General features: G+C 37.7%; 1 protein-coding gene across 1 annotated transcript in view; it reads right to left on the bottom strand.

Moving 5' to 3' along the window:
• Nucleotides 1-13,345, bottom strand: part of ppp1r16b (protein phosphatase 1, regulatory subunit 16B) — a 161,710-nt gene that overhangs the window by 13,114 nt on the left and 135,251 nt on the right. The window contains exon 5 of the mRNA XM_012876624.3: nt 10,492-10,595. Coding sequence (XP_012732078.2) covers nt 10,492-10,595 — 104 coding nt within the window. The remainder of the gene's footprint in view (nt 1-10,491; nt 10,596-13,345) is intronic.

Raw genomic sequence — 13,345 nt, 5'->3', positions numbered from 1 at the left:
TAAGAAAGTAGAGCACATCACCCCAGTTCTAAAGTCCTTACACTGCCTCCCTGGATCTCAGAGAATAGATTTTAACATACTTCTGTTAGTCTATAAATCACTGAATGGCTTAGCACCTAATTTACAGATTTTCTGTCAGTGTATTAACCCAGATCACTCGGGTCTTCTGGCTCCAGCCTACAATGCATACCCAGAACCAGAACCAAACATGGAGAAGCAGCATTTAGTTCCTATGCTCCATTTATCTGGAACAAACTTCCAGAAACGTGTAAAAGTGCTGAAAGCCTGAGTTCCTTTAAATCAAGGTTGAAAACACATTTGTTTAGTATTGCCTTTGACTGTTCTAGTTAAACTGCTGACGCAAACATCATTAGTTCAACTTTGCAGTCCAACTGTTTTTCAAATCAGTAATATTTGCTTATAGTTTCCATTTCCCTATGGTTTTTGTTTGTTTATTTTTTTTTACATTTTATTCCAATAGTCTTTTTAAATTGCTTTTATTCTGTTTTTATTTTCCTGTGTTTTAATTATGTAAAGCAATTTGCATTGCCCTTGTATTGAAATGTGCTATACAAATAAACCTGCCCAGCTTCTGTCTTACAACGAGCTGAGGGGCATGGCGACTTGGATGAAGCGACAGCAAAGCGCAGTGTCTTCGACTGGCAGAAACATGTTTTTTAATTAACTCCGACTATTTCCTGCAAGCAAAACAAAATATGCTTCAGGCTAAATGAAACTGATTCAAGGAGACAGCAACAGACTCCACTTTTTAATGTGCTGCAGGGATAATATAACGGCTCAGAGAAGACGAAACGTGCCATTTCCCTTTTCTATGAATATTTAAATGCTTTTATTTTAGGGGTAGCAGAAAAACGGGGAGAATTATCTTTTAATCATTAAGGTAAAATACTTAGGATACATGAAATTATTTAATTTGATTAGGTAAAATACATACAACCATGTTAGTTCTGCTGCATCTTGCTGCTGCCCGATAGAACTAAATATTGTGCAATAAACAGGGTATAATTTCATGGCTCAGCAGTGAAATGATATGCTGTAATCTCTAAATTTTAATTAGCAACCATTGGAATAGCCTCTGAACAATACATACTATGTTATTATAGCAAGACATGGAAAATATGAAGCATTAGCTCTAAAACCGGAAAACTATAGGATTAATCTACTTACAAAAAGCAGACAGTGAGAAAGAAAAGCTTTGAGTTTGAATATTCATGTGAGATTGTAATTTAAGACAGGAGTACATTACTGCCTTTTATTTGGGGAGTTAAACAGCAGATAAGCCTGTAAAAAGTGGCAACCGCTTCAGAAATAAATAGCAGAAGCTGACAGGTGTCACCTGACTGTGCATATTTTACCATCAGGATCTCGGCTGTGCGACCTTTCCCATGACACGGACTTCCAGAAACCCATCCACGCATCCAGGGACCGACCTTCTAACCCAACAGATTTTCTGGTTTTTGTGTCGCACTCTTGACTGTAGCAGGAGCCCACAAAAGACTCAGAACGTGATTGTGGTGAAGGCCAGAGTGAATTTACAATCACCGTCTCAGCTAGAAAAGCACAGAAATCAGAACCTTTTGTTCGTTTCATATCCCCTCACATTTTTCTTCTTTTGTGTTTTCTGCTGCACTTTGGAATAAAACTCTTTTTTCTTCACTAATGTCCCAAATCTTGCACCAGTTAAGACATTTGGCCTTGATGGGTAACAGCTTGAAAATAACTGAAAATCTTTCAGGCAAGTAATCAAAGAGGAAACTATTTCTAATTCAGGGACCGATAATGGAAACACTGTGATTTATAAAAGGAACCTGGCTTATAGTTCATCGTGGAGTGTAACTGTTGTGTCAACAGCTACACTCCACGATGACTGTGAGCAAATGTTTGCATTTTGCCCTTGATTTTGGTCTGACAAGTGTGTTTAAGGGGAGGTGATGTACACTTCTGTTTTCACAGCCTCCACATAGAGCTGTAAATTTGACCACGGTATTTATATCACAAAATCATCTATTAGGTTTAAGTAATTTTGTCAAACCCCCTCCTCAGTATTGCATATGAACATGTGCAGCTTTAAGTGGCGCTCCAGTATCACCTTTCTATTGTTGAATACCTGATCGTCAGCTAAACCAGTTTTGTGGCAACAGCGCTGCAACTTGGAGATGTTATATGTACTGCAGATAGGCAAGACTGCTTTAGAATTTACATAAATGCTATGCAAATGTTACCATATCGACCCAACATCACCTGATCTAAAGCAGCGATATGCCAACGCTCTGTCTGTACCGATGAAGATTCACTCACCTCGCCATGCCGAGGGCTTTAACTCGCTCCAACTGAAGGCAGTCCGAAGCCGATTTCTAATTAATTCAGCTGATATTAGTTTGACCACTTGGGGTTTCTCATAAGCTAAAGCTTTTAACCTTCAATTCAATTCAATTCAATTCAATTTTATTTATATAGCGCCAAATCATGAAACATGTCATCTCAAGGCACTTTACAAAGTCAAGTTCAATCATATTATACAGATTGGGTCAGATTATACAGATTGGTCAAAAATGTCCTATATAAGGGAACCAGTTGATTGCATCAAAGTCCCGACAAGCAGCATTCACTCCTGGGGAACCGTAGAGCCACAGGAAGAGTCATCTGCATTGTACATGGCTTTGCTGCAATCCCTCATACTGAGCAAGCATGAAGCGACAGTGGGAAGAAAAACCACCCATTAACGGGAAAAAAAAACCTCCGGCAGAACCGGGCTCAGTATGAACGGTCATCTGCCTCGACCGACTGGGGTTACAGAAGACAGAACAGAGACACAACAAGAGAAACAAAAAAGCACAGAAGCACACATTGATCTAGTAATCTTCACCTTCAGTTGGTTAGGCAATATTTAAGTGTGGACAAAACAAAAAAAAAAAAAAACAACAACGTGGATATCACAGAATGAGTAGCTCACACTACCCTAGCGCCGTAGCACACTGTACAATTTAAACCCTTCACTGTGATACAATTCAATTAAATTCAGTTATATTTATGTTGCACCAATTCATGATACATGTCATCTCAAGGCACTCGCCAAAGTCAAATTCAGATTATACAGATTGGATCAGATTATACAGATTGGTCAAAAAGTTTCCTGTCTAAGTACAATGTATAAATGGGGGTCAATTATACTGAAAGTGCCTCAAATCTTAGTATTACACCAAAGTGAAAAAAATAAGAAACAGTGTGACAGCAGCTTTAATAAATTGTACGAATTTTCTTTACAAACACTCTGAAACGTTGACATAATACTTGGGCTGCACAATATTGGCGATGTCTAGGTGTTTGGATTTGGTTCTTATTTTGGATTTGTGTATTTAGCATTTTTTTTTTTGTTATGATATTTAGGTCTAGCCTTAAATTTCACCGCACTCATTATCGTTCATGTTCTTCTAGGTGTTGTGCTATTAGTTATTTCCTTTATATTTAGTTTCTTAGTTTATTCTTGTGTTCTGTTCTTTGTACATCAAGAAGTATTTCTGTTAGATTTTTCTCCTCAGTTTGATAGTTTCTGTGTATCTAAATTCACATCTATTTGTGACACTCATAAAGCTTGGAATACATTGGCCAACAATCATTATATTATGTATATATTATCATGATGAGCTAGCTGAATAAGATAGTTGAATAATTCTACTGTTTTGTACATCCTGTCACAAAGTGAATGTGCATGCTGGCTTTCTGCTCCTTTAAAAAAGCAGCAAAGCGCTGGTTCAACTTTCCACAGCCATTAACCGGCTGTTGCACCAGCTGTAGTCAAGCACCAGAATCAATTTAGTGGGAAAAGAAAAAACTCCAAGAGACCCAATAACTATTGTCATGTACATCAACTGGCTACAATTTCAGTGCATCAGCCATAACATGCACGTACTTTTAACAAGAGATACTATGATTACTTGATGAAAATACTGCCTTGGATGATGCCAGATTAAAACTAATTAAGAAAGGACCACACTGCATTAGTTGTTTGTGGTGTGGCTAGTCAACCGGACCATTTCCTCTTCACATCCAGGTAGACAGATCGCCTCATTATCACTGCGGCTCATCGCAGATCATCTCCGCTCAACGGGGGGAGGATCAAGGCAGAGTCGGATCAGTCGATGCCGCATATTAAGCGCTCTGTGTGTGCTGGGGACAGTCTGCATTTGTGCCTGTCCCCGCAGTGTCTCTGGAGGTAGAAGCCTTATCCCCCGCCGCTGTGCGGAGAACATTACCAGAGCAATTAGCAGAGCTGGACTCCCTTTGATCAGCGTAATAATCATTCGTCTCACCTACTGTACCACTATCTGCATTCTGCAGCTCCAATGAGCCTATTGTACACTGAAACCCTCCTCTCTGAGTGTGTGCTCACACTCTTCAAGCCCCCTGCCTGCTTGGGCTGCCATTACTGGCTGCAAAGCAGGATGCAGCCAACACAAGGTGGCATCATGTGTCCCATTAAAACAGTTAAAGTAAATCCAAAGCTATTAACCCTGCTCTTGTTTACAATGCAGAGCGCATCATAACCGAGTTACTCTGGCCTTTAATTATCTTAGGAAATACGAAGATTTATGACGCTCCAGCATCCTCCTGCCTCCGCACAGTGATGTTTACCACCAAGCAGCTCACTAATTCATTTGGGATTTACTTGGATGCCGAAGGGCACCTCTAAGCAGGAATAACGGGGTGCCTTTTTGTTGCATGCTCCTTCTTAAGGATGCACAGCTTCCCACAGATTTATGTATGTACAGTCACGGTGAAAGAATAACAGTACACTCGCTTATTTTGTATGCATCTAGGGGTTTTTTCCTCAAACCTTTCCTTTTAGCCTTTCTATTTGTTAAATAAAGAATGAGATGGATGAAATCTGGGATGTGTAGTTTTGTACACTTGGGGTTAGATTTGAATAATGTTCAAATCTGCTGCAGCTCAGATAATTTACACATTAAAAGCACAGAATAGACAGAGGGATTACATCTTTTTTATATTGTGACTTTATACAACATAAAAGGCATATTTGTGAGCAAAGAAAATGGGCAAAAAAGGAGCTGAGGTTTAAAGAAAAACTTTGAAAGTCTTCAGAAAGCCTGAAGATTACATGAAAAGCTGACTCCTTGGAGGGAAAATACAAAGAAGTTCAAGGTAGCTTACCTCTTATCCAGTACTGTAACTGGCATCCAGTCTCATCAAACTTTACCCTATTTTGTCCTTCATTTATTTTTTTATTTTTTTGAATATCAGTGGTGAAGCACATGAGACTTGTAATATTTGAAAAATGTGGCTAAAGGACCAGAGAATGTGTGGGTGGATGAGGGCTGGGCGTGGTCTGGGCAACTAAAACAAGGTAAATAAAGTTTTCCTGGGTGACGTCAGAATATCTTTTGAGCTGATACAAATACTGATTCAAAATTCAAATGCCGTACACTCGGTAAACATGAGGAGGGCGCCACAAAGACAGTTTTGGACACAGCAGCAGGATGTCAATAAATATGTAGTAAATTGTCAAAATAATGACCAGGACATGTAGGCAGCACTACAAGACATCCATGTATTCAGTTTATTAGACAAAAATTTTATCTGGGGTAGGTTACCCTTAAAATGGTCCTTTTAGTTTTTGATTCAGAGCAAATCACCATTTTTCTCAGCTTTGGAGATTTGTACTTCTTCATGTCTCTTACACTCCTCATCACCAGCTACGTTTACATAGACTAAAGTAATTGGAATAAACGGCCGATTGGAATAAGAAGGCGTCTTGTAAACACACCGATTGGAATATTGTGATCAGATTAAGCTCAATCGCATGTGGATTTGCATGTGTGCCCGACACAAACGTGACGTATTCCTGTGTTGGTGAGTGGCGGAAATACGTTGGGAAGCAAAACTGTCGGAGCTCCTGATACAACCTTTGTGTTGGAAAATATAAAAGAGCTCAAAATTGTTGCTTACTCGGTAATGATTCAACCGTAATTAGAACATTGTGCAAGCCCAGCTTGGGCACTCGGAAGACAAACTCGTTTAATACTGCTTTTTTTACTATTTATTCTTGTTAAGCAAAGACGGAAGTAGTTCTTCTGTGTTTTATCAGGGGAATTTGATAACTGTGCATGTCAGAGTGGTTATATTTTGAACAAAGCCAGGTGCATATACACGCATATTATGATCGGATTAACACTCAAAGTCCCAAAGTGCAGACTTTAGTCTGCACCTAGTTTGTATCGAGTATCCCCCCAAAGGTGTTAACGGCTCTCCTCTAGTGGAATGAGCGCCATTTGCAAATCAAAAGGCAATTGTAAGAATGTAAAGGCAGTTTACCTGTGGCAAATGTAGGAAAGGCTCACCATGAGAATGTGGTAACTGCTAGATGGGACAAATGTATTTTACATTTTTCCACTTTATATTTAGTGCTTTATCCATATGTAGACTGCTTTTCTTTATCTGAAATAAAAAAAAAACTTTCTGAAGTTATACCTTCTGTCTGTTGTTTTTCAAAATTGAGCTGTTTGGGGTGGTATTTGGCTCCAGTCCCCCCAACAGTACTTCACAACTCTCAGAACCATTCCACCCCTTCAGTTTTTGTTTTAGTTCAAGCCTCTCTGTTGAGGAGTGTTTTACCTAAAAGCTGGGGTGGTGGGTGGGGGCACTACGGCTGTTCCTTGTGTGACATAAATGTTACTCCAATACTAAAGGCATACTGTTTGTCATTCTCTAAGATTAAATTTTGAATGACATAAAAAGGCGAGACAAGACAAAATACAATTATTCTTTCTTTCATATAGTGAGTTGGTGAATGGACAATAGAAATAGGCTCTGCCTTGCCTTGTTGGAAAAGCATGGTTATGACCTTTTCTCAGCTCAGGAACTAGGACCCGTATGATATCTGGTTGTTCAATAGGTTTGCCTAAATAAAAGATTCAGATATGACTTATCAATATATTCCTGCAAAAAAGGTCTGATGTTGCCGGGCCAGGTAATGAAAAGTGTTGGAACATGCTCCTGTTCTGAACCCAGTTTGTTTCAGCCTTTCTCCAGTCTCTTGTAGAAGGGCTGGTCTTATCACAGGTTATTTGCATTACAAGAGTCACAGTTAGCAAGGTAGAGTGAATACACAAACTTGAAGAGGGGAGGGGGGCTGGCAAGAGAAATGAAATTCCCTGGGTCTTCTAGTGTTAATTGATTGTGTGCGCACATATAAACGGTACAATCTGATTATTTAATCCGAATATATTTTAATCCGATAGAACTGGGTCTTTGTTTGTTGCAGCTTCAGTTGTTTTATTCTCTTACTGCTTTACGTATCTGCCTTGCTTGATTGGGATACGAGGCACCATATGAAGCAGAATCAGGCTGTGTGGGTGTTTTGCCTCAGGGTGGACTGGTGTACTCCCCAAAACTCAGCCACACCAGTTATGTCAGAGAGAACTGGACAAAAATCCAGCGAAAGTATTGTGGGCCGACTGTCACCTAAAACATCCCAGTCATTCAGTTTTAACAACAATTCTTCCAAATACTAAGGAAATATATGTAAACGTCTCAATTTGAAGAAAGTTAAATAAAATAAAAAAATTGATTTTCTTTTGGCATTGTGGAAATCTAATCGTGGTAATCCTACCTGATCTAAAACAGGAAAAGTTGAATCTGATTTTTTGTTGGTGAGAAAAATGGTTTATGTAAGCTGTATATCAGCTACTGATGAATAAGAAATCATGATGTTCATGAAGGCTATCAGAGATCCTCTTCTTTGGAAGAGAAAACATTTTCCCTCACACCCAGTTTCTGCAGTAAATATGACACAATGCTCCATCCTGTTTACACAAACTCTACATTTACATAAATCAGCACAAGAAAAGGGAAAAAGTCTCCATTTACTGCACTTTAAAGTCCAAGCTATCTCCTGGTGGGTGGCATCAGCTTCCTGCAGTCTCTGATCCTCCAGAAGATGCTGCTGGTCACGTCCGGCAAGTAACCCAATGTGCTTATTTATGCTTATTAAGCTTATTAAACTAAGAAAAAAGGCTTACACATCTACCAAACTACTATACTGTAAGGCAGATTACATTTCTAGCAGCCAATAAACATTTCCCCAGTTTTCTTAAATGCAAAATCACTGCCAGCTCAATTTTCTTCCTTTAGCAGCTTTTCTCACACATGGCGTTCTGTAAATGTAACTATTTACCAGAGTACAAAAACCAAAACATTAACAAGCACTAATGTGGATTTTACTCCAAGCGAAATAAAGCTGCATCATCTCTCCAAACCACACATGTGAAACACATCACAAGCTTGCCCTCCTTCATTCTTGCTGATCTGCTGCAGTCTGTTTTGTCAGCGCTGCTCTCCTTGAACTCTCTCTCACTAATATCACAGACAAACTGCGCCGGCTGCAGCTGTTTACTGCGCCGCAGCATGAATATACAGCCTCCTAATCTGCATCCCATCGGGAGAGCGAGCATGCGAGCTGTGAATATATCAGAGTTTACCCGGCGAGCCGGTCCTAAATCTGAACGGGACATTAAAAGCTATGTGTGGCCACAGCTTTGCTGCCATTTTCTTCTGCAATCTGTTCCTGTGGAGCCCAGAGCAGGAAAAGTGCCAAAACAACATCAAGCCGTAAGGGGAAGGACGGTGTTCAAAGGGCCTTTATGCTGGATGCTTCCTGTCTAAGTTACAGTTTATGGAAATGAAGCAAAGCAATCTAATAAACATAAAAAGTTGAAAACATTCATTTTTAGAAAGTGAAAAAAACTTGGGAAGAGAGAAAGCAATCTCATATTGATTTGTTTAGCTGTCATTTATTGTAGAAAAAGGGAAGTTTATTCCAGAAAAAGAGGGACGGAGCAAAAGTAGATGGTGACTCCATGTTTCAACAGGTCACTTTCCCTCATCCTGACCACCGCAGCATCGAGTCCCAATTAAAAAAAAAATAAATACCGCTCCTCCACACACTTAGTCGTGTCGCTAGGAAAAGTCCACTTTGGTGGCACTTTTCCAAATGTGTCTGTTATGCCTTTACGTCTGGGTGAGTTACAGAAAATAATGAACATTTTATAATCAATCATGTTTAAACTTAGTTTAATTCAGTAAGATCCTCTCATCATGTCTTACTTGGTGTTTTCTGCAGTTTGCCAGTTTTGGGAATTAACAGCTCCTTTCAGATTATAGTTCTGATTATAGTTCACAAACCTTCCTTTATGGCTCACTTTTGCATCCATAACATAATTATGCACTAGATAGGTGCATAGGGTAAATAGATCAGCTGGGAATGTGGAGGCTCACCAATAACCCAACTTTACCTGCCTTTCTCATTTTTTTTCAGATTGGAGGCTCTGAAGGTTCAAACTAAGCATTAAAACATTTTATTTTTTATTTTTTTGTCTGAGTCCTACATTTAAAAAAAAAAAATTGTCTTTGTTCGTTGTATTTATGTACTTGTGCACATTAATTAACAAGAGAGTTTTATGGAGCTAAATCGGGGCCATGTTTGTTCAAAAAACAAAAAAATGTGAAACTGAAAAGAAAATATTTGAATCTAGAAAAAAAAACCTTCAAGATTATTTTTCAGATTCCATTTTTTTTCTTTTTTTTTTACACTTTCAGATTTTTTCCTCAGTTTCAAACTCTTGGCTCTATTGTGGCATAGGGGGCTGGGCCTCAGATAACATGGGTGTGAAACCATGATTGACAGCTCAACACAGGCTGGACTAAGCATTCCCAGCTGTTGCTTCAGGAACTGAAGCATGCCAAAACAGGGCCAAAAGTTTGACACTGGAAAAAAATATATCTGAAAGTATAAATAATAATAATAATAATAATAATAATAATAATAATAATAATAATAATAATAATTTGAATCTGAAAAATAGGTTTTAATTTTTTTAATTTTTTAGTTTCAAATCTTTCTTTCAATTTCAAATTTTATCGAATCTATTTATCTATTTATCGAACATACATTTTGACCCCGATTTAGCTCCATAGATATACAAATACATTTTCCTTGCCTTATGATATTTTTGTTAATTTTTTCTACCCCCATTTTTCTTGTCTTACAAAAAGGACCTCCTGATTCTTCCTTTTTTTGGCCGACACTGTCTATAAATTCATTGTCAGAATTTTAGACAGCATGAGGGTTTCAAAATTAACCTTTTAAAATAAAGATGAAATGATTTAAAACCAGTGTCAGAAGAACAATACAAATAAATGTAGATATTATACAAACTAGAAAAGCTCAATAGTATATCAGTATGTATTATTACTTCAGTAGCAGGAGGATTAGTTGATTATTGTTTTTAGGAATCAATAACATCCTTTTAAACAATTGCGATCGTTTTGTATTAAAACAGTAACAATTTGGTATTTTACTCCTTTGAAACCAAACCTAACCATTTATCGCACATAGGTGCAAACAAATGAGTCTCTGCTGTAGATTTGACGTCTTTTTACATTTTCACACCCTACCTCTGTTTGCCATGGCAGTCTCTATGATGTCCAGCGTTGGATCGTCCTCACACAGGTCATAGGGCATGTTTCCATCTGAGTTGACTGCCAGAAGATCTGCACCGCTGTAGAAAATGAGCAGATTAATATTTAAACCAGTGTGCAATATTCATTTACAATGGATATTGTGTGGATTAAAAAAGAAAAAATGTTTTACATATTAATGAAGGCTCTAGCTGTGATAAATACACTCAAAATGTGACTAGCAAAAAAACTGAAACCTCATATTTAAACTGACCCAAGCCCCAGGAAGAAACTAAGAAATGTTTTTAAATGAAATAAATCATTAATAAGCAGCAGTTCAGATAAAATCATAAACCAAATGGTATTAGCACAGCAGGTTTGTGTAAGCTTTATTACAGGGTTCTGCATTCATAAACAGAAACAATGTGGGTGTAAAGCCTTGACTTTCATTTCTCTGAGGTTCCCCTTAGAGCCTGCACATAGCTTGATTTTATATCTTCATTAAGCTATAATTAAAACTTAATAAAAGCCATCTCATTAAATCCTGATGAGAAATGTCAATGTGTGAGTCATACTATCCCAGCTATTCACTGTTAATTTAGGTGACAAAGACAGGAGCTTGTGTCAGCACTACTGAATTATTAAAAGCATTTTCATAATAAAGATGGACGGCAAGTCAATCGGTGACAAGGACAGGATAGAATTAGTCATTATATATGTGATATGTGTGCCACTGTTTCTTTTTGGAGTGATCACACACTGCTACCATGGTTTCACTGGTATCTCTTTGCTTTGGTATATATTTTTTCTTTAAATAATCTTAATGTTCTGTTTTTTCTACGTGTTATTGTGTTGAGATTGCAATTTCCACCACTGCTATGTGCATCAATATTAATGTTGTCACTCCAAATTGCATCCTGCGTTATTTTTTTTTAGAGAAAATTGTAATTCTTTCACACCAAAAAGTCAAAGAAAACCAATTCAGGCTCCAGTAAATTGCTATTTTGTTATCCACTGCTGCAAATCTACCTAATAACACACAAACGTAAACATTTACCAAGCTGTTATTTTCTTTAGGGGATTTTCTAGTCCAAGCCTTTCCTCACAGCAATAATCAGTTTCACGAGTGCAGCTTTAAACAGAGAGATGGGATTTTCACTTCACTTGGAGATTTAAACCTAGTGATTGGGGCTATTTACCTTTAATTATACCAATAATTTTGTTGTATTAATCAATAGGACAATAAAAGTAAAGATAAAAATCAGGGATTAACAAAAATAAACACTTATCTTAAAACAAAACTTACCTATCATCCAAATAGTACTTTACTACAGCACTTACTTTAGGTATCGCCAATTAATAATCACATTAAATCATATGCAGCAATTATTTATCCCCATATTGAACCAATTGTTTAAAAAAAAAAAACTCAAGCAAAACTATTAATCCAAATCCTAGTATCAGTTTTGGGGATAATCAGAGTTTGTTGCTAATATTAGAGGACTACTAATTGGATTGGACTGAATGGGTGAATGTGGCTATAGTGTAAAGCGCCTTGAGTGGTCAGTATGACTAGAAAAGCATGGTATAAATTCAGCACCATTCTTTCTTACTGCGCTAATTTTCCTATTTCACAGAAATCCTAACCTTCCCTGTCAGAATTTCTTTTGATTTTAGGTCTAACCTGTGATCTCCTCCTCTGATCAATCGGCCTGAAGGAAACCTGTTTTAAATGTAAATCTGATGAACCATATTTTATTCCTGTAAATGGGAAGCATTCATCACCGTACGGCTGGTGTTAAATCTGTTCCTGCTCTGACATGTGTGCATTTGAATTCCTTGTTGCTATTGGGTTAGCATCTAGGCTGTATCAACCATAAAGCTGGATGTCTCCATACAGTCCAAGAGCACAGTTTATGCACGATTTTCTGCTAGATTTAAGCTCTACTCAGGCAGCTTTCCTGTATTTTCATCAGGCCAGTGAGATATTTCTCCGGTATGCAGACTCTGTAGTCTGTGCTGGAGAAGCACTCCTACTGCAGAGATAGTCCGGTTAAAGCAATGCACGTTCAGCAGAAAATACCTTGTGTTCATGGATGAAAACAGCTGAGCTCACTGCGTTTAAAGAGTAGGAGATTTTCTGTTTTAAGAATAGAGAGAAGAACTATGGGAGCTATTAATCATATGCATTATGTGTTTAAAGAGCGTTAACTCCTCATTTAAAGTATTATTTATAACAGTAGCTTTACATGTATTCGTATTTCAAGCTTTTAAGGGCTAAAAGGTAATCCTTATTACTCACCTTTAAAGCTTTGTAACATGTGTGTTTAATGCTTGCATGTTGCATGTTGTGAACTAGCTCATAAAAATGGAAGACGTGCAAAACTAAAGCACAACTCTGTATTCATGCAACATCTTGCAGCAATTCATGGCGAAGAGTAAGTAAGCTAACCAAGGTCAGCTACACTCATGTCATTTAGTTTATTTTGAGATCTTTTAAAATAGTCATGTCAAAAGTTACTTCTTCATTCTCTTGTAATCATTTACTATACATTTTAAAACACCTGGCCTACTTGTTGCAATTTGTTGGTTGATGTTTATGGACTAAAATGGTGAAGATTATTTAGTTTAATGGATTCAATACACATGAATGAAACCCTGTTTTAGTCACTGAACTGCCAATCAGTGATCAGAGCCAATCAAGTGGCTGATATTTGGTTCACTTCTAATTGAGGTAAGGTCCTAAGCACTAGATTGACTTCTTTGTAACAATTGTTACAAAGGCATTGTGTTTGCAAGCATATCTAGCCCAACCACAGATTAAAGCTTTTATTTATTGTTAAACAAGTGG

Source organism: Fundulus heteroclitus, chromosome 20 (assembly GCF_011125445.2).
Source record: "Fundulus heteroclitus isolate FHET01 chromosome 20, MU-UCD_Fhet_4.1, whole genome shotgun sequence".
Taxonomy (NCBI): domain Eukaryota; kingdom Metazoa; phylum Chordata; class Actinopteri; order Cyprinodontiformes; family Fundulidae; genus Fundulus; species Fundulus heteroclitus.
The sequence above is the reverse complement of the archived record's forward strand: the minus strand, read 5'-3'. Positions and strand labels throughout refer to the sequence as shown.